General features: G+C 40.3%; 1 protein-coding gene across 2 annotated transcripts in view; it reads left to right on the forward strand.

The window, feature by feature from the left end:
• The window catches only part of col28a2a (collagen, type XXVIII, alpha 2a), a 98,934-nt gene that overhangs the window by 13,055 nt on the left and 58,031 nt on the right, over nt 1–27,848 (forward strand). For both annotated transcript variants that reach the window (XM_048535338.2, XM_048535337.2), the window contains exons 6-14: nt 3,774–3,827; nt 3,935–3,979; nt 11,308–11,334; nt 13,980–14,024; nt 14,239–14,283; nt 16,718–16,771; nt 20,090–20,158; nt 22,930–22,998; nt 24,563–24,631. In XM_048535338.2, coding sequence (XP_048391295.2) covers nt 3,774–3,827; nt 3,935–3,979; nt 11,308–11,334; nt 13,980–14,024; nt 14,239–14,283; nt 16,718–16,771; nt 20,090–20,158; nt 22,930–22,998; nt 24,563–24,631 — 477 coding nt within the window. The remainder of the gene's footprint in view (nt 1–3,773; nt 3,828–3,934; nt 3,980–11,307; nt 11,335–13,979; nt 14,025–14,238; nt 14,284–16,717; nt 16,772–20,089; nt 20,159–22,929; nt 22,999–24,562; nt 24,632–27,848) is intronic.

Below are 27,848 nucleotides of genomic sequence, written 5' to 3' on the forward strand. Positions count from 1 at the left end.
CTTGTTACATCTGGACTGTTTACTGTGCTTACAAGATCCATGACATCTTCACGTCGTGGAATTGTACCCTGCACCTCCTGAGACTCCATCATCAATGTTAGCAAAACACACAGCAGTCCTGATACCAAACCTTGGAACTTGCACTGTGTATATTCATTCCAGACCTAAAAAACAGCCATTCATTGTCTCTTATCCAAATTTTGGACTCCTGCTATAATACAAGAACTAGGACATCTAGCCCCTTGAACTCGTTTTACTATTTGATGAGATTGTGTCTCATATGCAAACTAATTCTATATTATTGTTGTTTTGAAATACCTCTTAATACCTTTGGTTAACACTAATCTATCAAATTTGGATTTGAAATGAACAGTTAATCTCATATCAATAGCCGTTTGCAGAAGTGTGTTCCAAATTTTTGTCTGTGGAAATAATTCCCAGCTTCACTCCTGAAAAGCCTGGCTCTAATTTTTGGTCTTAGTCATGAATGCCCCTTCCATCAGGAATAATTTCTCTCAATCTAACCTGTCTATTCCCCCTTAAAATCTTCAGTTATTGACCAAATCATGCTTAACCTTTAACATTCCAGAGGATACAACCCTACTTCATGTAATCACACCTTCTAATTTAACCCTTGGAGGCCAAGTGTTATTCTGATAAATAAATGCTGTTCTCCTTGTAAGGCCTATACATCCTTCCTAAGATGTGGTGCCAACATCTGCACACAATACCATAATGTGGTCTAGGTAGTGCTTCACGTAACTGCACTCACTGAGCTCTAGTCCTGTAGATAAAATGACTAGCATTCCATTAACCTTTTTAATTGTTTCTGTATCTGTTCGTAACATATTTGAATAATTATTTATCTGCTCCCCTGAGAATCTTTAGACTTCCGCTTTTTCCAGATTTCCACCATTTTAAAAGTACTTTTTCTGTTCGTTTCAGGCTCAAAGTGGACGATGTTACATGTTTCTACATTGAAATCCATTTGCTGTATTTTTGCCCTGCATGATAAATATCGCTTTGTAATTTATATTTCCATCAGCACTGCTTGTGATGCTATGTGTCTTGTTATTTTTAATTTTTCTTTGATTTTTCTCCTTTTATCTCATGGACCTCACTTTTGCTAACAAGTTTAATATGTGAGATGTTTACACCCTTTGAAAGCATCAATTTTGTTCAGCCATTCATTCTGTCACCTCATCAAAAAAATCAGATTTGTAAAATATGACTTTCCCTTAACCAATCATGAGCACTGTACCTTATTAAGCAATGTTTTCCTATGTTACTATTAATTTTCTCCTATACCATTGTTCCGAACAACTTGCCTACAACTGACTTTTAAAAGCATAACTTGTAAATTCCTAGTTCATATTTCTCCCCTTTCTTTAAATAGCTCAGTGAAATTTTTGTTCAGTCCGCTGTCATTTAATACTTTGGGACTTCACCTGTATCTGAGAAAAATTTGAAACTTATCGTCAGCATTTCTGTAATTTATACCCTTTCCTTCCTTCAGTAACCTATGAAAATTAAAAGATGCCATAAATATTTACTGTTGATAGTGATATTCCTGATTGTAGAGGGGCAGTTAGCTGGACTGTTGGTTTGTGTTGCATTACAATGCCGACAGTGTGGGTTTAATTCCTACACCATCTGAAGTTACCATGAAGGATTGTCCTTCTCAAACACTCTCCTTGCCTGAAGTGTAGTGGCCCTTGGGTTAAACCACCACTAGTCTTCTCTCTTTGTATCTGAGAGACCAGCCCATGGTCTAGTAATCTATGGCAACTTTACCTTTTTTACCTGTGTGCATTATTTTAACACATTAAAAATATAAATTTCCACTGTTCACAAATTTTAGCTAAGAAGTGGTGTTAATGTAACGCTGGGAAACTTTCTCTAACCTGTTTCAAAAACCCAATCATAAGCAAGTGCCACTTCACCCAGTTTAAAATCTATTTTAATAATCTGTGTGAGAGCTGCTTCCTGGCAGTAAATCCGTAGGACTCAGGTTGAGACTTGAATTTGCTTTCAGTTGTAAATTCCAATGATATTGTTAGAAATCATTCGGCGGTATCACATTAACTGGTGTTTGTGGGACTAGACAGCTGCAATGCTATGAAACAGGTGTTCAAAAGTGAGATTCCTGAAATTCTGTCTCACATATTTTGAAGTCATACAATTAGAATGTCATCTGTTTAATGGTCAGAAAACAAAACTATTAACTGTTGTAAAGCTATATTTACAACTTAGCCCAGGTGTTTCTCAATTATTTTCTCATTAATTACTACTTCAGCTTGAGAACTTCAATGGTGTTGCTAGAGAAATACATCACACCAGAGTAATGAACTGATGTATATTGTAGGATCCCACCAGACACTATTTTGAATGACTGTGGTCCTTTTACCCCATCAACCAACATAAAAATAAGACCCAGATTTGCTTAAGAACATTTCCCACCCAAGTTAATGCAAGTTGAATTTCAGATTTTTGAGATAAGAAGAGATAAGCATCAGTTAATAACAGAGTAGTAAACTGTTATCGTTTGTTTTCAGGCTCTTGCCTGCTAATGAACTTTGAGTCATAGAATAAAGCAACTATAAGCTGATTACAACTGTATACAAAATGTATTTTTTCCTGCTTTACAAATGTACATGTTTTGCTGACATATAGAGCAGAACATTACCAGTCTCCAAGTGGCAGGCACAGTGGGTCGAGGAGAATTGCAGCAAAATAGTGGAAGCTATTCAAGGCAGTTGTGTGTTGCAGCATGGCTACTGTGGCATGTTCCCACTGTTGGTGTTGATTTGGTTGCCAGCTATTTGGACACTGGCAGCTGCATTGCCAAATTATGTGCCATATTAAGAGCCATTTTATGGACCCAACAGCAATTTGCCAACAGGGTGGTAACTCCTGGCCACATATGGAGGCGGGCGATTTCTTAATGGAGGCACCCTCCCTGCATCTTCCTGGCTGGCCATCAGACCCAGAGGCTCCAAGACATGAAGAGGGGTTTGGGGCAGAGAAGGCAGTCCTCAGGGTCCTAATGATTGTCCTGTAAGGGTTTCCCATTCAGTCATTGGCTTCCTGAATTTTCCACTTTTTTTTTCACCTGACTGAGACTATTTTCAGTTTAATGCATACCTGAGCAGCAGCTATCTCTCTCTCTCTTCAAGGTACTGTTCAGTATTCACAGTTGGGGCTGACAGCATCATGGGTCTGCCCACCATCCTGGGTTAGATAGCAGCGTGACAGGAGGCCAACCGAAGATTGGCTGTAGTAACATGTGGTCTGCTGATTCCCTTGCCAGTGAGTGCAGGCTTGGCACAGGCATTCTGCCCAAGCTTCCTCCCTGTGGTAAACTTCAGCCCATGTTTGCTTGATGCTGTTATATCTTTCTCAATGGTAAAGGATTTGAGATTTATCAATAATAACAATGATGTAAAATGCCTCTAGGTCTTGTTCATTCATATGCGCCATTAATTAGGCCTCATGCCTTCACTGTCACTGGGTCAAAATCCTGGAATTCCATCTGTAAGGGCATTTTGGGTCAACCTACAATACGTTGACTGAATCAGTTCAAAAAGATAGTTCACCACCATCTTCTCAAGGGCAACTAGGGACGAGTGATGAATGCTGGCCCAGTCAGTGACACACAAACCCAATAGTTATGAGTGTAATCATTTATCATTCAAGCAACTTGAACATGGAATTGTGAAAATTAGTCAGGTTGATCATTTTCTACTTTTTTAACATTTACATTAAATCTGTAGGGGAAGAAAGGACGCCCTGGTGATGATGGTGCTCCAGGACTAAAAGGACAAAAGGTAGATTACATCTAATGAATTAAGTTGGTATCCTGCATTTTGTCCTGCATCTTTATAGCATGATTGTAGTAACCTTTTAACAGATGTCTTTAAATTGCATTTAACAGGGGGAAGCAGGTCTGAGTGGAATCCCAGGAAGGGACGGAGTGGAGGTATAAGTTATGATGTTCAAAAATGTAATCTTGTCACTGTGTCACATTCTGTCAAGCTTGTGAAAATGAACATAAACAACTCCGTAATTAGCTTCAAGAACAAAAACAGAAGTTGCTGGAAAAGCTCAGCAGGTCTGCAGGATTTGTGAAGAAAAAATCAGGGTTAATGTTTCAGATCCGGTGACCCTTCCTCAGAACCCTTTCATCTGTAATTAGCTTCTTTTCCAAATGCTGCAAAAGATGCTTCAGAAATTGTACAACCTTCTTGAATGAAGAAAATGAGAGAGAAAGATACTGTCACAGTAAAGCTGTCAACCAGCAGGGTAGAGTGGTTTTATCTTATTTCAATCTCAGTATTATCGAGTTTTGAGAAGATTTGTAGCTCAGATTGAGGTTCTGGATGTGAGATTGCTCGCTGAGCTGGAAGGTTAGTTTTCAGACGTTTCGTCACCATTCTAGGGAACATCATCAGTGAGCCTCCGACGAAGCGCTGGTGTTATGTCCCGCTTTCTATTTATCTGGTTAGATTTCCTTGCGTTGGTGATGTCATTTCCTGTTCTTTTTCTCAGGGGATGGTAGATTGATTTGGAGCCAATGTGTTTGTTGATGGAGTTCCGGTTGGAATGCCATGCTTCTAGGAATTCTCGTGCATGTTTCTGTTTGGCTTGTCCTGGGATGGATGTGTTGTCCCAATCAAAGTGGTGTCCATCCTCATCTGTATGTAAGGATACGAGTGATAGTGGGTCATGTCATTTTGTGGCTAGTTGATGTTCATGTATCCTGGTGGCTAGCTTTCTGCCTGTTTGTCCAATGTAGTGTTTGTCACAGTTCTTGCAAGGTGTTTTGTAGATGACATTTGTTTTGTTTGTTGTCTGTATAGGGCCTTTTAAGTTCATTAGCTGCTGTTTTAGTGTGTTGGTGGGTTTGTGGGCTACCCTGATGCCAAGAGGTCCGAGTAGTCTGGCAGTCATTTCGGAAATGTCTTTGATGTACGGGAGAGTGGTTATGGTTTCTGAGCCCGTTTTGTCTGTTTGTTTGGGTTTGTTGCTGAGGAATCGGCGGACTGTGTTCATAGCGTACCCATTCTTTTGAATACGCTGTATAGGTGATTTTCTTCTGCTCTTCATAGCTCCTCTGTGCTGCAATGTGTGGTGAGGAACTACGAAGAGCAGAAGAAAATCACCTATACAGCGTATTCAATATCCCTGGAGAATCCACGAGAATTCCTAGAAGCATGGCATTTCAACCGGACTTCCATCAACAAACACATTGATTTGGAGCCAATCTACCATCCCCTGAGAAAAAGAACAGGAAATGACATCACCAACACAGGAAATGACATCACCAACCCAAGGAAACCTAAACAGATAAATAGAAAGCGGGACATAACACCAGCGCTTCGTTGGAGGCTCACTGATGATGTTACCTAGAATGGTGACGAAACGTCTGAAAACTAACTTTCCAGCTCAGCGAGCAATCTGACATCCAGAATCTCAGTATATTTATTACTTGGAGAAAGTTTGGAAGTACATGTGGAATAAAGTACAATTGTTAATTACGAGGCAAATTTTGCAAAATCATAATCTTGTCATATAGAATGCTATCACAACAATAAAACAAAATATTGAGATCTAAAATAAAAACAGAGGGTTAGAGAAACCCCGCAGATCTGGCAGCATCTAAGAGAAATAGAGAGGAATAATATTTTGAGTCTAATGGGCTCTTCTTTGAACAATGAATTTTATTTCACATCCTGATTTGCATCCAAATTTCCTAAATGCTCTGCTATAGCTTTCTTAATAATAGATTCCAGCATTTTCCCTATTACAGATATTAAGCTAACTGGCCTGTAGTTTCCTGCTTTCCATCTCCCTCCTTTCTTAAGTAGTGGAGTCACATTCACTGTTTTCCAATTTGATTGAATCTTTCCAGAATTGAGGAAGTTTTGTGCTTTTATTCATTGACAAATGTCAACATCACTGGTTAGACCAACATTCATTCCCATCACTAATTGGCCTGGACAAGGTGGTGGTAAGCTGCTTTTCTGATTTACTGCAATGTGCAAGCTGTAGCAGCACTCAGTGCTGTTTGGAAAGAAATTCCAGGGATATTGAGCCGATGAAGAAATCAGTTCCAAGACTGGATGGTGTGATCTGGGTGGGAATTTGGAGGTAGAGGTACTCCCATGTGTTTGATTTCCTTGTCCTCTATATGGTAGAGATCAGGTGTTTGGAAGGTAGTTTGAAAGTGGCTTGCTGCGTTACTGCAGCGCATCTTGCAGATGGAACATGCTGTTGTCACTGTGGATCAATGATGAAGAGAATACATGTTGAAGGTTGTGATTAGGTGCCAATTAAGAGGACTTCATGGTGTCAGGTTCTTGTGTGTTGTGGGAGCTGCACACATCCAGGTAAGTGGTACTATAGCCATAGTATTAAATGGTGGTCCAATTCAGTTTATATTCAATGGTAACTCCAGGCTGTGAGGAATTCAACAATGGCCATGTCATTGAACATTGTTTGAGAGGGTCAGTGTCTGGCATGTGTATCATGAATGTCACTTGCCACTCACCAGGCACTGGATATAATCTGCTTCATACAACATAGAACAGAGAAATTACTTCACTGGAATGGGCCCGTCAGCCCACCATGTTGGTGTCAGCCATGATGCCATTGTAAACTAATCCCATGCGTCTGCATGTGGCCTGTATCCCTCTATTCTCTGCCTGTTCACATGTCTGTCTAAATGCCTCTTAAACATGGCTATAATGTCTGTTTCTACCACCTCCCCTAATATCTCATTCCAGTCACCTATTCCTGCAGTTTAAAAAAAGACTTTCTCCATAAATCTCTTTTAAACATTTCCCTTCTCACCTTAAACCTACAGCCCCTAGTATTTGACACTTCCACTCTGAGAAAAAGGCTCCAGTTATCCGCCTTGTCCACGCCTCTCAATTTTATCTACTACTATCAGGTTGCCTATCAGCCTCCAATGCTTTAGCAAAAACAATTCAAATTTGTCCAGACTCTCCTAATAGCTAATATATTCTAATTCAGGCAATATCATAGTAAACACCTTCAAATTGTGAACCCACTACCATTCCTTCCCGTTCTTCTAGCTTTGCCTGTTATATTCTCTGTCACCATATCTTCTCTCCCTCCCCACCCCCGTGAGACTATCTGTTCTTCCTAGTCTGGCACTTAGTACCATTTTTCTGCTTTTCTCACATTCCGTTCACTTAATCTGAACCATCAGCACCTTTGTCTCCCAGCACTCCATGCTCCTTCATGGATCACCAGTGGTCACGTTCCTTCAGTCAGGAAAACACCCTTTTACAACTACCCAATGTCTTCCATGACCAAGCCAATTTTGTACGCAACTTGCCAACTCTTCTTGGATGCGATGTGACTTAACCTTCCAAACCAGCCTACCATGACGGACCTTATCAATGCTTAGTAAAGTCCATATAAACAACATTCACTGCCCTTCCTCAACAAGCATCTTCATCATTTCCTCAAAAAACTCAATTAAGTTTGTGAATCAATAACTCCCTTCCAAAAAGCCATGCTGACTATTCCTAATAAGATCACTGTGTTTTTTAAATTTGAACAAATGCTGTCCCTAAGAATATTCTCTAACAATTACTGACTCACTAATATAAGGCTCACCAGTCTGTCGTTTCCTGGATTATCCCTGTTGCCCTTCTTAAACAAAGTCTTAAACATTGGCTGTTCTCCAATCTTCTGTGACCCCACCATGACTAAAGAAGATGGAAACATTTCTGTCAAGCCCAGTAATCTCCTTCCTTCTTCCTTCAATATTCTGGAATAGATCCCATTGTATCCTGGGGACTTAAATATCTAAATGTTTTTCAAGTCACCCAACACCGCCACCTTCTTAATATCACAGAATCCCTATAGTGTGGAAGCAGGCCACTCAGCTGGTCAAATCAATTCTGATTCTCTGAAGAACATCTCACCTAGATCCATCCCCTCCCCTGTCCTTGTACCCTGCATTCCCCATGGCTAATCCACCTAGCCTACACATCCCTGGACACTATGGGCAATTTAGCATGGCCAAACACCTAACCTGTACATCTTTGGACCGTGGGAGGAAACTGGAGCACCCAAAAGAAACCCATGCAGACATGGAGAGAATATGCAAATTCCACACAGACTGGAATTGAATCATGGTTCCAGGCACTGTGACGCAGCAGTGCTAACCACTGAGCCACCGTTCCACCGGACATGCCCCAGAATTTCATCATACCCCTCTCTAAGCTTACCATCATCCATGTCATTCTCCTTTGTGAATACTGATGCAAAGTATTCATTAAAGACCTCACCCATTTTCTCTGGCTCTATACATAAGTTCGCTCCTGTGTCCTTGTGTAGACCAACCCTGTCCCCAGCTGCCCTCTTGCCTCTAAAATCCATATAAAATGCATTGGGATTCTCCTTAATCCTACTTGGCCAAGATTTGTCATGGCTGCTTCTAGCCCCCTAATTTCTTGTTTAACTTCTCTTCTGCTTCGTTTAGATTTCTCAAATGCTTTGATTTCAGTTTCCTAAACCATATTGCTAAGTTTTTGTTTTTGAAAGATTGCCACATGTCAGATGTGGATTTACCCTCAAATGGGTGTCCCCTAACTAATTTCTGAGGAGTTGCAAACAGTGCTGAACATTGTCAAAACACCAGTGAAAATTCCCACTTCTGAAAAACTCCTGCCATGATTTCCTAGGGCTGAGATGATTGATCTATAATCATCAGCCAGCTATGACTCTAAACAGTGGAGAGCTTTCCCCCAATTACTATTGACTTCAGTTTTGCTGAACTCTTTGATTCTACAGTTAGTCAAATGCTGCCTTGATGTCAAGGGCAGTCTTTGTCACCAAACCTAAGAAGTCCATTGCTTTGCTCCAGGCTTTGAATTAATTTTATACTGAGGTCAGCATCCAGGTCTCCCTGTAGAAGCAAAACTGAGTGTTAGTGAGCAACCTACTCCTTTTCAGTCGATGATTAACAGCACCATTGACAAACTTTCCATTACATTGATGATTTACAGTGGACTTATAGGCTAGTAATTGCCAGGTTGAATTCGTCATTCCTTTTGTGGGCAGGACATACCTGTGCGATTTCATGCATTATTGGGTAGGTGCCAGTGTTGTGACTATACTGGATCAGCTTGGCTAGAGAGTGTGGCATGTTCAGGAGCATAAGTGTTAAGTACAATTGCCAGAATATTGTCATGCCCCATAGCCTTTGCAGCATCACAGTCTTCAGCTGTTCTTTTATCTTGTACTTCCAAATAAATTGGCTAAAGACTGGCATCTGTGATCTAGGAATCTCAGGGAAAGGCTGAAATGAAATATTCTCTCAGGGCTTCTGACTGACATTTTTTAGCAGCCACTACTTTTGAAATCTGAGCAAAAGTTGTCAGGTTCTGGGGATGCGGCAGATTTTCTCAAAGATCTGTCTGGTGATTTTAATTGTTTTAAGTTTCTTGGTCCATTTCACCTCTTGGCAGATGATACCTGGAATGTTATTTGTATTTTCTACAATGGTTTTCACATGTCAAAGTGAAATATCTGTTCAATGCATCCATTGTTTCCTTTTTATTCTATTATTGATTCCTGGTCCTGAGGAACGAAGATCCTGCCTCCAGCCTACTCAGTGCTAGCTGTTCTTCCTGTGGGTTCCCTACTGACCGTTTAAACATGCTGTTAGACACCATAACATTACATACAATCCAGCCCTGAGAAATTGTCCTTAACTCTGGCACCAGGCAGACGACTGAGTCTTTAGACTCATGCTTTCAGCCGCAGGTTGCATTATCTATCTTTCTAAATTTTGAATTTTTCTAAATCCCATGCCTAATAAGTGCATGTTGAAGTGTGACATTGCTGGACTTTATTACAATATGTCCAGAACTATCAACATAAGACAACCCAATACCAAACACTTGCTTACCCTTGTTAGCTATATCTTTTCATCCATTTTAAGAGAAAATGGCCTGAGATTTTTTTTTTGTCTGCTCATTGCAACACCATCATTCTTGACCATTCATTTTTGTTCATGGTTGATTTGCACATCAGCTGTAATTGTTAGCCTATTAGTGACACAAGATCTTTATTTATGGTACGTATTCCTTCAAACCTTTCCTAACAAAAATCTCCTTATCTCAGTCTTGAAATACCGGTTGCATTTTATGTCAGTTCCTTTCTTTCCTGTTTAAAGTTGAAATCTAAGTGAACACATCAGAGACATAACACACCTCACTTTGTTCAAAATCATATTGTATTGGATCCTCTCTTCTAAGACATGCTCGTAAATAACTATGAAAAGTTGTAGTTGAATGGCATTAATTAGGGATTATATTTACCTGGATTTACAGTACCAAAGAAACAGATTTTTCAATTTTGAGTTTGAATTGCACCAAATTTATGATTTTTGTTAAAATTGTCATTGTTTGTACTTCATACTGGCAAATTCAAACATTCTGATACAGTGAAGTATTCTGGAAAACAAAATGGAATTGAAGGTAAGTGACAATGGTCTCAGGGTGTCAATAGCTGTCAAAAGTCCTGTATTGTCTCTTTTTAGGAAGGGCCACACATTCAATGTAAATTATTAACTGGGCAGCAGCAGACCTTCCTGAGGATCAAGGACCCCAAGTGAGGGTCTTGCTCACTGAGAGCTCCTGGCCAAGCAGAGGTTAGCAGATCTTGCCAGCATCATGGACAAAGTGCCTATATACATCCATTCAAGGCCCAGAAATACGAAAGCTCACAGACAAGTGATGGAAGGAGACGACTCATGGGTTGGGAGATTGCAGGAGAGAGAGTCAGCAGCAAGAGCAGTAGGCTGCCCCCTTCCTGATTCTGGGCACCTTGAACAGGCATAGTGTCTTTGAACAAAAAAAAATCCCTCCAGAGCCCACAGGGCTATTTTGGACTTTCACAGATGTTAAGTCCCCTGCCCGCTTCTTGTTGAATACAACTGATGGCAAGATGAGACTCATAAGTGGGCACTAACTATCCCTAAGGGCACCAGTTGGTGATGGGGTGGGAAGGCCGTCCACCAGGTTTCCCACCACAGACCCACATTGGGTTGGAGACTGGAAGGCTGGGGGTTCCCACCTACACCCTCCTACCCAATGAAATGACTCACCACCAAACCTGTGTCAAGGGTGGACACAAATCTGCCCCAAATGTTGAATTTATGTATTTTGTTCAATATCATTGCTATTTATTTAACTTTTAAAATAACAATGTTTTCACTGGTAAACTTCTAGATTGCAGATGCTTTTACCTTATTTTCAATTATAGGGAAGAGCTGGATACAAAGGTGAACAGGTATGTTGTATGATTGAATGACCTTTCCTTGAGAATATTAATAGATTTTAAAAGCACAAGAGATCAAAGTACATCCTAATCAAGATAACAGCAGTTTAGTCACAACAAAATTGAGCTTCAGAAGTCTGAAGATTCAATGAATCATCGTAAAATAAACCGTAATATATGAAGATGCAAAATAGTAGCAGAAACCAACCTCAGAGTTCCACAATAGTTCTCCTTTTAAGTAATATTCTTTCATTCTTCCTGTCAAAGTGAACAACTTCAGATTTTCCCACATTATATTTCATCTGTGGGATTTTTGACCACTGACTCAAACTATCTGTATGCATCAGCAATTGTGTTATCTCGTCTTCACAACATACTTTCCTACCCATCTTTGCGTCATCTGTGAATTTAACTACCATGCTTTCATTCACCCAAATCATTGATGTAAATTGTGAAAAATTGAGGTAAATGCCTGCCAGTCTCCATATGTTACATCCTGCTAATCAAAGGTCCATTTATGCATACTGTTTTGCTTTCTGCCAACCAGCATTGCTAATATGACATTCCTACACCATGAGCTTTTATCTTCAGCACTGATCTTTAGAAGTAACTCCTTATCCTTTATCTTCTGGAAATCCAAGTGTAGCAGGTCTAACGGCTCCTTTTTATGCATGGTGCTTGTTACTCGTACAAAAAGCTCCAATAAATTAGTTAAACGTGATTTCTCTTTGGCAAAATTATGCTGGCTATTCCAATTATGTAGAGTTTTTCACGGTGATCAGTTGTAGGACTTGTCCCATGACAGACAACAAGCTAATGGGCCTACAATTACCTGTTTTCTGCCCCCTCACTTCTTGATTAGAGGGATTATACGTATTATAGTGATTTTAAGTGACAAATGTTTTCACTCTCAACAATTTGGAGATGAAATCAGACATGAATTAAGCAGACAGTATTGTAGTGGTTACCCACTTTGGCCCAAATCTTCCTACGAGCAGCAATCATCGTTGGATTGTCACTGCAAAACTTCTCCAGACTTAGGCATGCTGCACATTTCTTCTGAGCCTAGATTTCCTTGAAATGTGGAGAACAGTGTCAATTGCAGAACTCAGTTGAAGCAGAGCAGTGTTTGAGAAGGCAGGGCACGCCCCCATTCACAGCAAAAGCTATTGCGCGGTAAGTTTAAATGTCCTGTCTTTGAATTTTGGTGAATGAGCGGGTGGGAGTTTGGGTGACCGTGGGAGACAAGTAGGTGATGTTGATCGGTGAGCACTTGGGTCAGGGTTAGTGAGGTGATTGAGGGCTTCCTTGAGACCTGCCAGCGGGGCAGTATTCTGGGGAGTGGTGGAGGGTGGTGGGTCAGTTGGGACATAGTTTAAGCAGTATGGGGGGGCATCAGGTTGAATAGTCATAAAAAACATAAAAGTACAGAAAATAGGAGCACAGTTAGCCATTTGGCCCTTTGAGCCTCCTCCAGACTCAATATGTCATGGATCATTATCTAACTCAGTACCTTGCTGCTGTTTTCTCCCCACAACCTTTGACCCCTTTTCACCCTAAGAACTATAACTTGTTCTTGAACATATTCAATGTTTTGGCAGCAGCCACTTTCTGTGGCAGAGAATTCCACAGGCTCACCACTCTGGGTGAAGAAATTTCTCCTTATTTCAGTCCTAAATTGTCTTCCCTATATCCTTAGACTGTGACCCTTAGTTCTGGACTCCCCACTCATCGAAAACATCCTTCCTGTAGTGATCAGAGGAAATTGTCTGATTAAACCATTCCTTGGTTACTAAACTTGGTAACCAAAAACAACATTCTGGAGGCCATCCAGAGAATGGGCACAGGGCTATCAAAGAACTGAGAATCAAGAAGGCATGTGGCTCAGTGGTTTGCACTAGGGATCCAGGTTCGATTCCATCCTTGGGTGACTGTCTGAGTGGAGTTTGCACATTCTCCCCATGTCTGTGTGGGTTTCCTCCAGGTGCTCTGATTTCCTCCCATAGTCCAAAGATGTGCAGGCTAGGTGGATTGGCCATGCTAAATTACCGTAGTGTCCAGGGATATGCAGGTTAGGTAGATAAGCCATGGGAATATAGGGTGATGGGATGTGTCTGGGTGGCAATCTTTTTGGAGGGTAGGTGTGGTCTCAATGGGCTGAATGACCTGCTTCCATGCTATAGGGATTCTATAATACTGGGAGCTTCAGTCTTGAAAATGGCAAATAGGATAGATATTGGAAAGGTAATAGCAAATTCAGAAAACTACTTTACACTCCATAGTGTGCCAATTAGAATAATTGGACATGAATTCAACTTCACAAAAAGTATCCTTACCACTAATATTGGGAAATTCTTCTTTGCCAAAGAATCAGTGCTCCAAATGGGCTTCTAGGTGGACTAGTGGAGGCAAAGACCTTGGAATCATTTTTAGAAACAACTAGATGGCATGATGTGAAGAATTTTAGAATCTTTTTGGATAAATGAATTGAAATAGAATTGATAGCTTTCTGAATCTCTGGCTATTTGTGATTTCATATTGATTAGAAGACAGCCCAACAATTTGTAAAGAAAAATTCAGCAAGGTCTAGATAGTTAAATTATCCTATATTGCCTAAAGTAACAAATATTTAAAATTCTAACCTTTTTTATTGTAAGGGTGAAAGAGGTGAATGTGGGCTTCCAGGGACAAAAGGTGACAGGGTATGTATCGGCTTTTAACCTTCTGTTTAAAGTTTGTTTCTTAAAAGCGATTACAACACAACATAAATGCTCTGGAAAAAGCTTGAATATTATTTGATAATTCTAATGTCATTTTATCACCTAAAAAAACACATGATTCCCTTGTAAATAACTGTGGAGTATATTTTGGTATTCTGCCTGTGCTACAATCACAATATTCATCCTATTTTCACAGGGACCAGAAGGCCCAGTGGGTCCAAGGGGACTGAGAGGCGTACAGGTAAACAGAAGTTAATATATCATAGGTTCTATTCTAAATATTTACATGCTCACAATGAAAACCCCAGTAACATGGCTGCCGAAGGCTGTAGTGCTTAGAGAGGACCAGAAGTGGCCGAAGGCATCATTCTGCATGGCTCAATCCTCTGCCTGTGGCCCCTCAAAATGTCATCTTTTGCACTACTAGAAGGGAGGCATTCTTAAGCATGTCCATATTAAGAAATTCAGGAAAGACCACTTTAGTAGGCAGTGGTTAAAATTCAGAATTTGTGACCACGATAAAGAATTGAGAAAAATAGCATAGCTATCTTTAAAGGAAGCTGATTTTTTAATATAAAATGAGCAAGAAAATACAGAAATTATGTTAATTGGATTAGGTAAAATAGAGCTCGAGGCAGTTTGTGTAGAGTATGAATACTAGCATTTGCCACTTGGACGATTTTTTTGTGCTTTCTTTTATTTAATAGTAATATTAATAATGGCAGGAAACCTAGTCTGCTCCAACCAAGGTTTTACATAAACTTGACATGACTTCCCTTTAATCTTAATTATCCTCCTTGAGAAGAGCCCCAGTGCTTTTATTGAATCCCTGTAGTGTGGGAGCAGGCCATTCGGCCTGTCAAGTTCATAAAGACCCCTCCAAAGGGCATCCCTTCCAGACCCACACCCCTACAACCCTGCATTTCCCATGGCTAATCCACCTAGTCTACACATCTCTGGACACTATGAGCAATTTAGCATGGCTAATCCACCTAACCTGTAGATCTTTGGAATGTGGGAGGAAGCCGGAGCACCCAAATGAAACCCATGCAGTCACAGGGAGAATGTGCAACTCCACGCAGTCACCTGAGAGTGGATTTGATCTCTCATCCCTGGCTCTGCGAGGCAGCAGTGCCAATCACTGAGCCACCATGACACCCAAAAATCTGAAGAGAAAACCACACTCTGGAAGATATTACACTCCAAAGTAAATTTTTCTTTCAACACAGGAAGTTGGATTCTTGAGACTGCAACATGCAAGTAATCACAATTTCTCAACTCATTTAAGTGAATTTGCACAGAAGATTAGTGGTTCCGTTGGGGCTTGAACCCAGCACCTTCTGCATGTAAAACAGGCATGATACACTGGAACCAGCACATCTGCTTTTTCATTTGTGACCTTTTTACCTGCACTGCTGCTTGCATTGATTTCATGTATCTGTACACCAAGATCCCTTATATACTCTTTCCCATCAGACTCTTGTCACCCATGCAACATGTGGCCTCCTATTCTTCCTCCATTCTCTCACAAATATAGCTGTAAACCCTTGAACCAGCTGCTACTTGAAATGGATGAAATGACATCTTCGTTTAAGATATATGTAAATTCTTTACCTTTGGTTCTGGCACAAAGTAATCTCGGCTCCCAGTCTGGGGCACTGTCCATCACAGCTGCAAACATGTGAGGAATCTACCAACAAGATGCAAATTAGGTTCAGTCATCAAAATTGTTCATATGAACATTCAAGGTAAAGCTAGGAGGAGGCCATTCTGCCCTCAAGCCTGCTCTGCCAGATGATAAGCTAATGGCTGGGTCTGATTGTGGTCTCAGTTCCAGGTTCCTTTTTACCCCCTACACTTTGATTCCCCTGTCAATCAAAAATCAATTTAACTCAGCCTTAGAAATATTCAATGAACTTGCCTCCACAGTTCTCTGGGGAAAAATTCCATAGATTTTCACCCCTCTGAGAGAGAATATTTTTCCTTATCCTTGCCAGAAATGGAGTGTTCTTTATTTTTAAACTGTTCAGACTTTATGCTCCAGTGATCAGACAGCTGGCCCAATTCCCCCAACTGTTAGATGCCAAAATCAAAATTTGCCTCATAAATTTTTCATAATCAGTCAGAGCTTGCAGTAACGTTATAGTACTGGATGAAAACAGTTACAAGATTGAATGAATGAAATCCCCACCTGAGCAGTATGAATACAACAAATCCTGATTATTCTGCGATATTCTCAGAGATGCTCTACCTAGCGTAGTAGAGGCAGGAAGCCACATTACTTTTAAAAAATACCTGGATGACCATTTGAAATATAAAAAATTCAAGACTGTGGGCCAAGTGCTGGAAAGCGGGATTGTTACGGAAAGATTATGGTTTTATTTTGTTGGTGCAGATTCGATTGGCCGAAGGGCCTCTTTCGAAGTGCGTAATTTTATGGCTCGTTATAATCTACAGGCAATCAAGACATTTTCATAAAGACATTTCCTCATCTATTTTAATGGAAAAATCAGTTTGCTTTACATGGTTTATTACATAGTGTTCTATTTTCTAAGTTAAAAATGCTTGCTTACTAAGCTTTGCAATATGTTGCACTAACATTCATTGCATGCCACTGACACTTGGCTGATTTTTGTTGAGATTGAGGCCTGTATTTCAATTTTGCTACATTTTAGGGTTACCCTGGATCCCCTGGGGACCAAGGACCAGCAGGCTTCCAAGGAAGGAAGGTAATTAATTTTGTTCTTGGATTTTGTTACTTTAAAGCAGGTATAGAAGTAAAAATCAATTCATGTTACCAGCAAAATGCTGCATCCTATGTCTGCCAATGTCTGAATTTATAGTAAGATAAATAATTTCATTATTGTCTTTGGAATATCCTGTTTATTATTGTTGTTTTACAATTTTAAGGAAGAATCAAATCAGGACTGTAGCTGTATTATTTGTTCACTGTTTAGTTATTGGTGACAGGAAAATTTGATCAAAAATTCCAAAACTTGAGCAAGTGTTTGCATAGTTTTTAGAAGTTTATATTTGCCATTCAAATCCATATCCTGTGATACCAAAGAATAATTCATAATTGTGTTAATATTTTTCTGTGTATTGTTTGCAATCTTTGTCCAGAATGTATGCATTGGAATCCAACAGTGGGACCTTGCAAACTTCCAAATACTTTAGTGCACCACAGAATCTGGCAATTCTTTCAGTATGATTATGTTCAGTTATCTGGTTCTGTTTTCTCAGACTCTGCTTGGCTTTTGCATGTTGCTGGTAATAGACGCTGGAATGGACATTGAAATTTATCAGGAGAAAGTTTTTGGAATTCCTTAACTCTGCTAACACAATTTTTAACACTTTACCCTCACCTCATTCGATGCAGATTCATCAATGTTGAGTAGAATCACTAAGGAAATTTCTGAGCATGACAAAACTATCAATTAAAATATCAATATTAATCAAATCACATCCACCTATGAGATTCCCGGAATTGAAGGAAAATGTAACATTTTTTATATTATACAGTTTCACCAATGATGTAGAAACTGAGCCACTATCTGAATGTAAAGATCCCAGCACACTCCCCAGGGCTCAATTCATAAACTCACAGATTATAAACAACCCAAATTAATTTGCAGGTCTACTCATAGTTGATGTTGCCTGGATTATTGAAAGCACGACTATAATTGTCCTCAGTGCCATGGTTTAGGACAAGCAACAATACAAATATAATTATGTGTGACTTTAATCTGCACATCCTACCCAAGATGTGGAGGCTTTGGGAGGGTGCAAAGGAGGTTTACCAGGATGCTGCTGGACTGGAGGGCTTGTCTTACAAGGAGAGGTTGACTGAGCTCAGACTTTTCTCTCTGGAGAGAAGGAGGAAGAGAGGTGACCTGATCGAGGTGTACCAGGTAATAGAACATAGAACATAGAACAACACAGCGCAGAACAGGCCCTTCGGCCCTCCATGTTGCGCCGACCTGTGAACTAATCTAAGCCCATTCCCCTACACTATCCCATCATCAACCATATGCTTATCCAAGGGCTGTTTAAATGCCCCTCATGTGGCCGAGTTAACTACATTGGCAGGCAGAGCAATCCAGGCCGTTACCACTCTGAGTAAAGAACCTGCCTCTGACATTTGTCTTAAATCCAACACCCCTCAATGTGTAGCTGCACCCCCTTGTACAAGCTGGAGTCATCATCGTCGGAAAAAGACTCTCACTGTCCACCCGATCTAATCCTCGAATAACCTTTGTATGTCTCTATTAAATCCCTTCTTAGCCTCCTTCTCTCCAATGAGAACAGACCCAAGTCCCTCAGCCTTTCTGTATTAATCTCCATTTGCCATCTTTCGGACCAATTCTGCAGTTTATCCAAGTCTCCCTGCAACCTGCAACATTCTTCCACACTGTCCACCACTCCACCGACTTTAGTGTCATCTGCAAACTTACTGACCCATCCACCAATGCCTGCGTCCAAGTCATTTATACAAATGACAAACAGCAGTGGTCTCAAAACAGATCCTTGAGGCACACCACGAGTGAGGCATGGATAGAGTCGATAGCCGGAGACTTTTCCCCAGGGCAGGATTGACTGCCACGAGGGGTCATAGTTTTAAGGTGTTAGGAGGAAGGTATAGAGGAGACGTCAGAGGGAGGTTCTTCACCCAGAGAGTTGTGAGCGCATGGAATGCTTTGCCAGTGGTAGTCGTGGAAGCAGAGTCATTAGTGACATTTAAGCGACTGCTGGACATGCACACGGACAGCAGTGAATTGAGGGGAGTGTAGGTTTAGGTTATTTTATTTTTGGATTAGGATTATTCCACGGCACAACATCATGGGCCAAAGGGCCTGTACTGTGCTGTACTTTTCTATGAATCTATACATTGGTCAAATTAAATCATTAACCATGCCACAGAGGTGGAATTTCTGGAGTGCATTTGGGATGATTTTTGCAGATCAATACATTGAGGAAACAACTAAAAAACAAGTTATTTTAGATTGGGTATATTGTGATGAGAAAGGAATAATTGGCATTCTAGCTGTGTGAGACCCCTTGGGGAAGAGTGACCATAATATGATAGAATTTTTCATTCAGATGCAGAGTGACTTTTTTTTAATGTTGGTATTGCTAATCCCAATTGGCAACGCCAAGCAACAACTGCCACATCCCCCCCACCCCCATTCACCTGCACACCTCAGAATGTATCCATGAATCAGTTCCACATGTCATTTTCAGAAAAATGACTGCCTATCAAGCTCTTGTGGGATAGCCCTGTTGCATGGCATTGCGGTATTGCATTATCACTTATTCAGTTATTTACACTATGAAGATTGTAGGACCTGGCACGTTGGGTCTTTTTTTTTAAAGTAACAATTAAATCACTAGAATCTTTACAAATAAGGCTAATCTTATGTTACACAGAACTGCAAGAATCCCAACTTGCACACTGACTCCTGAAGCTAGGCTTTGGATAAACAGTAATAGAGAAACTACTGGCTGATTTCTCAATAGAGGCATCGAAGAAAGAGAGCTAATTTGACTGTTCCATTTCAAATGTGAATTTGATTGCAGATAAATTGCACCCTGTTATGTAGATGGTGTGTTTGCTATATTTGAATCTGCATCTGCAAGTAAAAATTTCCTTCCATTAAATTGTGTTTGGAGAGGTTGTAGTTTGCATTCTACTGACATGACCTTCTAATACATCTACCAGGTTTTTGCCCGCTCATCTCGCCTATGTCTGTCTGCAGACTCTTTGAATCAACCTTACCATTTGCCTTCCCATTTATTGTTGTGTCATCTGCAAACTTGGCTATGGCATATTCAGTTTCTTCATCAATTCATTAATTTACAGTAAATAATTTCTGCCCCAGCACTGATCTGTGTAGCACCCGTTTAGGCATGCTGAAAATGCCCCCCTTATTCCCAACTCTGTTTTATATGGCTAGCCAATACTCTTTCCATGCTACTTTACCACCTTAATAAATATAAATCATGATTTCTTTGCTTAAGAGAATGATTCAAGTATTCTGTTTTGTTAGGGTGAACGTGGACTTCCTGGACCACCTGGACTAACTGGTGAAACTGGAATAGGCTTTCCTGGCCCAAAGGTGAAGAAATATGTTTTTAAAATACCTTTTACAAGCCACGGAAACAAACATTATGCACCCATTGGAAATGATCATTTATAAAAAGAGAGAAATATCAACTTTTTTTACACTTAGCATTTTTTTAAGTCTGGAGAAATGTTTATACCTCCACACTTCATGGAGTACAAAATACATGATGAACTTTTGTGATAATAAAGGTTAACTAGCTCAGTCTTAACTGGAATATCCAGTGTCAGTCCATATACTGCATTGTGCGAAGGGAGAGGGAGGAATGCACATACGTTTACAAGCACGGTTTAAAATATAAGAAATGAGATTTATTGGAGATGATCAAAACAGTGAGGGATCTAGGCAAAGAAGATATGGAAAAACAAAGCACATAAGCTGATTGGCCCCATTGCTCAAAGGGTCAAGGACCGATTTAAGATGATTTTTCTTTGTGGTAAAATCTTGAAAGTAGAATGAACAAGCAGAATGTGTGATGGGGGCATATTTCATTGTGGCTTTCAAAGTGGAATTATATAAGCTCCTGAAGAGAAAATGAATTGCTGAGATGGTGGTAAAGGCATGTTTCAGGGAACCAGTATAGACGACAGGCTGAGTGGCCTTTAGATGGTAAGTCTCAAGAGAACTACGCTTTTGAAAAAATTATCCTAAATTTTACCTTTTCTACCAGTCGGAAGAAATGATGTTGATCAACCAGCAGCCTCTTGTAACTCATCCTTCATTGATTTCAGTTTCCATCAATATTTACACCATGTGCATCTAATCACGGTTATATCAACTTCTTTAAAGTAAGCAGAGGTATATGCAGGCCCCAATCAATAGTTTTGCAGGTAGGAGGGACGGTATGATCCTGGCGGTAGCCTTTCTGTTGCCCTCCAAACAATCAATCTGCAGTTGTTATGAGAGCGAGCGTGGCCAAGGGCATATCCCTGGTTCTGGTTGCGACCCATAGGGCCACTTTCCGCCCTGACCTCAATTCTGTGAGAGGTGCAGGGACAGCAGGCCCACATAATCCTGTTTCAGCCCATGGAAGGAGATTGCATGCCCCCAACCGCAATTGATAGTGTTTATTCCATTTGCCAAAGTGAATACTGAACTGCATTCAGAGAATAAGGAAGGCAATATCTATGGTAGGTAGTAGTTTTTTAAAAGTTGTGAATGCTTTGCAAGTAGGTTTTCCGAACATCAGTTTCCAGTAAAGAGTTTTGTGTTTAGTGCCTGAAAAGTAAATATTGGGAATTTAGTGAAGAGTTTAGTGGACCCAAAGGATTTTCCATTAATTAAAATGAATGGTGCAAAATACATCAAAGCCATTGACCTGTACACCTAGATAATAAAATGTGAGGCTGGATGAACACAGCAGGCCAGCAGCATCTCAGGAGCACAAAAGCTGATGTTTCGGGCCTAGACCCTCCATCAGAGAGGGGGATGGGGTGAGGGTTCTGGAATAAATAGGAAGAGAGGGGGAGGCGGACCGAAGATGGAGAGAAAAGAAGATAGGTGGAGAGGAGAGTATAGGTGGGGAGGTAGGGAGGGGATAGGTCAGTCCAGGGAAGACGGACAGGTCAAGGAGGTGGGATAAGGTTAGTAGGTAGGAGATGGAGGTGCGGCTTGGGGTGGGAGGAAGGGATGGGTGAGAGGAAGAACCGGTTAGGGAGGCAGAGAGAGGTTGGACTGGTTTTGGGATGCAGTGGGTGGAGGGGAAGAGCTGGGCTGGTTGTGTGGTCCAGTGGGGGGAGGGGACGAACTGGGCTGGTTTTGGGATGCAGTGGGGGAAGGGGAGACTTTGAAGCTGGTGCACCTGATTTCCTGTGATCTTTGAATTCATAGAACACCACCAGAGGCACACATTTGTAAAACGTCTCCTTTGGTATTCATTCATTGTTTTAGTATTACCTTAATAGACAACTCTACTTCAGTTACAATAACAAAGCTACACTTAACATTTGAGTAACCCTGCAGTGCAATGTTATGTGACTATTTAAACTCATGATATGTGAAATGAAACAGTTGTAATATTTCTTTGTCTGAGAAGTAAAGGATTCCCTTAGAGTTGCTGGTTGTCTAATAGAGAAGCTTCTCAATTTTCCTTTATTTTGCTGTAGATTGAAAACACAGACACTGGAAAGGAGGCTAACCAAAGCTTAAATACAAAAACATGTAAAACCTACAATAAAGATGGCCATTGTTTCAAGCTCTTTTAACACAATTAATATTCATTTTAAGAGCGAACAATTCAAATTTGACTTTTTCCAGATGACTCAAATCTTACTGAGAGTTTGAACAGTCATTTCAAGTGCTGCAGCTGGAGTTATTCTCTATTGGAAGTGTAAAATCTACCTGTAGGCATTCCTAAGGTTAAAACATTTGGTTACATGCCAGACGTATTGTCTCCCTTAATCATTTGATACAATTCAATATCCACACATCCATATTGCCAAACAGGTGTGCATTGTTGTTCTGTACCATTCATGAAGACAGAGATAGATACTGAGTTTTATTCACATTATTAGAACAGAACTTTTTTAAACTTGTACTGACAGCTTGTTCTTTGGAGGATGCATGGTAATGAAAGCTTTATAAAGTATTAATTTAAAATACTGAATTTCTTTTTGCATTATTTATTACAAATAAAAATAGATCAATTCTCTATTCAGTCACTTCAATAAGAGGCAATTCTACTTTTAAGAATGGTGCAAGGGTTTTGTCAAAACTTAAATGCAATACACTATTTTACTCTACCTAATTCATTTTTCTTTCTTTAGGGTAATATTGGTTTTGTAGGAAGACCAGGGCCTATTGGCCCACCTGGGATTGGTGAACCTGGACTACCAGTAAGTTGTGTCAAATTGTACTTGAATCCAGTGCCAAGAATCAAATTAGACATTGGAATAAAAAAGATAAAAATATTCTCAACTGGTCCAAACTGCAAAGATACTAGATATGAACAAAAGTAGGGTAATCATCTTTCCTGTACCACCTGACTGTATAATGTTTTATGTACATGTTTTTCTTTCAGCTGATTAAATTGGGATGAAAATAAGTTGGAAGTCATTTGGTGTTTTCCCCTTGTTCTCACCTATTTTTGGGTGCAGCGTCCTCAAAGCAGATTCCTTTCCGACTGTACAGACAGGTTATGTTAGTATTGCTGATGTCAGTGTATGTGCTTTGTTCCTGTTAAATGTGCTGAGTGGTAAATGTCAAGCATTGCTGTCTGCAGAAGGCATGACTGACAAACTTTAAAAAACCTAATGTGTGACCTTTTGTTAATGCTTGAAAGAAAAGGATAGATATAGTCGGCATCAACATATGAAGACTTGAGGAGGTTTATTTCACTGACAAATTTTTACAAAGAGAGAATGCAGACTAACAGATCAACAGCCTGCTTTACACGCCACTGGGTTTTTTTTCCATCAACGCCAACTATCTACTGAAGCATTGATAAACCTGGGAGCCCTTCCTCTACCTAGCCCTCTCACACAGCCATCTCGCTATCATTGCTTGTGCACCCTTTAATTCACTGCAGCATCTAAAACATTACAGTACCCTACAGCGTGTCAGTTGTGGCTCATTTGAGACATAAGATTATGAGTTCATGTCTCATTCCAGAACTTGAGTACAAAAATCGAAACTGATGTTCCAGTGCAATATTGAGAGATTAACAGAAATCACCCAAGTTGAATAAATGAAATAGTTATCCTTCATATTTTTATATTGCGGCTTCATTCCATATAGCAGAAATTAAAGCTTCACTGGCACTGAAAAGTCCATCTTTTCTGCACATTTTATTTGCAATTAGCAAGACTGTAGATTGTAAATGTAACCCACTAATGGTTTTGTGAAAGACTACTATCATTTAACACACTTAATGACCATGGCAGTGCATTTTGTAATCTTCAAGTTTAGCGCAGCCTCTGTTAATGTGTTTTCCACATTTACTAAAATCAAAGATCCTGAGCATCCTTTGATCCTGGTGAAAGTATTAAGATCTGCCTGTGGCAAGCTCTCCAGCTGACCTTACAGGAATATTCAGGATGACAGGACGTTCTCCTGTTTAAATCTTATTTTTGGTCACCTGCTGAATTGGGGAAGATGGATTGTCAGCGGCTGTTCTCCCCATCTCGGGGTTATGAGCAGGAAAGAAAGTCAAATGCATTTTTTTTGAGGATCTTTTGATTTTCCAGAACAAATTTTCCGTGGAGATAATGGGAGAATATGTGGGTCACTTTTATTCTCAGAAAAACAAATTTTGTGTGTCACAAGTGTTAGGCAGTTTGGTTGTTTGCAAGTTTAATTCAAGTTTAATACATGTTCCATTACCATTCAGCAGCAAGTAAAGATTGTTATTGCTTTATTATGACATAGCTAATAATATTAATGTTATGTTCTTTTGTACAGGGTCCTCCAGGGCCTCAAGGTCTTCAAGGAGATAGAGGTTTACCTGGAGAAGGTTGGCCAGGAGTGAAGGTATGCATAATTCTAAATACATTTTAGACACAGTATCTGTCTTTCCCTGTAACAGATTCACCCAAGATTGTTTGAACATTGTTTCAACATGTAGGAAAGGAATTCCCCATCAGCAGGGTACACCAAACATGATATGTTTTTGTTCAGGGCATGTTGCCAGTGTAACATTAATGCAAGAGTTGTTGAACAAAGCATTAAACATACTTTGTGCAATGCTTTTAAGAAAAATCAAATGCAGCTAAGAAAATATACTTTATTACAATGTGGCTTGATACGAGCTACAATGTTAAGAATCTGTTAAATTACACGCAGTCAAACACATAGTATTCAATTAGATCCACCGTGCACAATGCACTCAGTCTTCCTATTTCTGGTAAGTTTAAAATAGATATTTTGTATAAGTAAAGGTATATATTCTGAAGAGTGACAACATGAAAATTTGGTCAATTCTAATGTACCAATAGATCATTCACTACTGTGAAATGACAACCTATACATCTTAAAATAATTGGAGAAACATACTTGCCTTCGTTGGTCAGAGTATTGAGTGTAGGAGTTGAGATGTCATGTTGTGTTTGTACAAGACATTAGTGAGGCTACTTTGGGAATATTGAGTACAATTCTTGTCCCCCTGTTATAGGTAGGATATTGTTAAACTAGAAAGGGTGCACAAAAAAATCAACAAGAATGTTACTGGGAAGAGATTGGATAGGCTGGGACTTTGCTCCCTGGAGCGTAGGAGGTTGAGGATGACCTCAGAGATTCAAAAAATCGTGAGGGGCATAGGTATGATGAATAGCGAAGGTCTTTTTCCCAAGGGTGCAGGAGTCCAAAACTATGGGGTATTAGTCATAGAGTCATAGATAATACAGCATGGAAACAGGCCCTTTGGCCTAAACTGGTCCATGCTGGCCATTGTACCCACTCAGCTAGTTCTGATTGCCTGCATTTTGTCCATATCCCTCTAAACCCTTCCCATCTATGCACCTATCCAAATATTTTTTAAATGCTGCTATTGTATCTGTCTCAACCACTTTGTCTGGCAGCCCATTCCATACACGCATCACTGTCAGCATGAAGAAGTTGTCCCTCAGGGCCTTCTTAAATCTATCCCCTCTCACCTTAAACCTGTGCCCTCTAGTGTTCAATTCCCCATCCTGGGAAAAAGACTATGTGCATTCATCCCATCTATGCCCCTCATGATTTAATACACCTCAATAAGGTCTTCCCTCATTCACATACATTTCAAGGAATAAAGTCCTACCCTGGCCAACCTCTCCCTATAACTCAGACCTACTAGTCCTGGCATCAGCCTCTTAAATCTTCTTTGCACACATTCCAGTCTGACTATGTTTTTCCTATAACAGGGTAAGTGAAACTGCACACAACACTCCAAGTGCAGCCTCACCAATGACTTATACAACTGTAACATAATGTCCCAACTCCTATACTCAATGCCTCATCCGATGAAAGCCAGCATGCTAAAGGCTTCTTCACCATCCTGCCCACCTGTGACGCTGCTTTCAATGAGCTATGTGCTTGTAACCCTAGGTCCCTCTGTTCCACAACACTCCTCAGGATCTTACCATTTACTGTATCAGGCCTATCTTGGTTTGACTTTCCAAATTGCAACACCTCATACTTACCTGTATTGAATTGCATTCGCCAATCATCAGCCCATTTCCCCATCTGATCTAGATCCCTCTGTAATTTTTGATAACCTCCTTTACTATCAATGATACCTCCTAATTTTGTGTCATCTGCAAACTTATTCATTATGACTTGTACATTCACATACAAATCATTTATGTAATTAACAAATAACAAAGGGCCCAGCACCACTGGTCACAGGCCTCCAGTCCGAAAAACAACCTCAACCGTTACCCTCTGCATCCTACCAAGGAGCTAGTTTTGAATCCAATTAGCTAGGTCTCCCCGGATCCCATGCGACCTAACTGCCATGACTAGCCTGCTGCGTGGGACCTTGTCAAAGGCCTTAATAAAATCCATATAGACAACATCCACTGCCCTCCCCCCACCCATTCTCTTGGTGACTTCTTTGAAAAAGTCTAAAAGATTTGTCAGACATGAATTCCCATGTACAAAACCATGCTGACTACCCCTAATCAGACTTTGACTATCCAAATGTTGGTTGATCCTGCCCTTCCGTATGCTGTCCAACAATATGTCTACCAGTGACGTCAGGCCGACTGGTGTGTAGTTCCCTAACTTGTCTTTGCTACCTTTCTTAAACAATGGAACAACATTAGCCTCCTTCTAGTCTCAGTGGCTAAAAATGAAACTAAAATCACTGCAAGGGCCTCTGCAATTCCTCTCCTAGCCTCCCACAATGTCCGAGGATGGACTTGATCATGCCCAGGGGATTTATCCACCTTAATGCACTTTAAGGCTGAAAACACACACCCTTTGTTCGTGTGTATGCAGCCTTAAACATTCCCACTTGTTTCCTTTGTTTCCTTTATTTTCTTAGCATCTATGATTCTCTCCTCAGTAAACAGTGAGGAAAAATATTCATTAAAAATCTCCCCCATCTCCTGTGCCTTCACACATAAACAGCCATGCTGATCTTTAAGGGGATGTATTCTCTCCTCAGCCACCCTTTTACTCTTAATATAGCTATAAAGCCTCTTGGGATTATCTTTAAATTTAGTTAAAGGTGAGAGGGGAAAGATTTAAAAGGGATCTAAGAGGCAACATTTTCACACAGAAGGTGTAGCATGTATGGAATGAGCTGTCATAGGAAATGATAGAGGGGGGGACAATTACACTATTTAAAAGCCACTTGGATGGGGAAAGGTTAGGAGGGATATGGACCAAATTCAGGCAAATGTGACTAGTTCAGTTTAGGATACCTCGTTGGCATGAACGAGTTTGACTGAAAGGCCTGTTTCTGTGCTGTTGGACTCTATTACTAATGAATAGCCAAACAATTCACATTGACCTATTGTCTTAAACTGACATACTGAGAATTTCTCCTGTGTTGTTTGCTCTTAACTTTTCCCTTGTTCACTTCGGTACTCTTAGTGAAATTGATTGCATCATCACACTCCAGTAGGAGATTATGTGTTTCTGCATTGGCATGGATGACCTTCAGCAACTGGAACTGCTGACCTTGCCCTATTTTGCAGTATTGACTCAGTTCCGTAATTTCCAAATGCTCAGGGCATGGATTGAATGATGTGCAGGAGATATACTG

This window comes from Stegostoma tigrinum, chromosome 7, assembly GCF_030684315.1.
Source record: "Stegostoma tigrinum isolate sSteTig4 chromosome 7, sSteTig4.hap1, whole genome shotgun sequence".
In the NCBI taxonomy this organism is placed as follows: domain Eukaryota; kingdom Metazoa; phylum Chordata; class Chondrichthyes; order Orectolobiformes; family Stegostomatidae; genus Stegostoma; species Stegostoma tigrinum.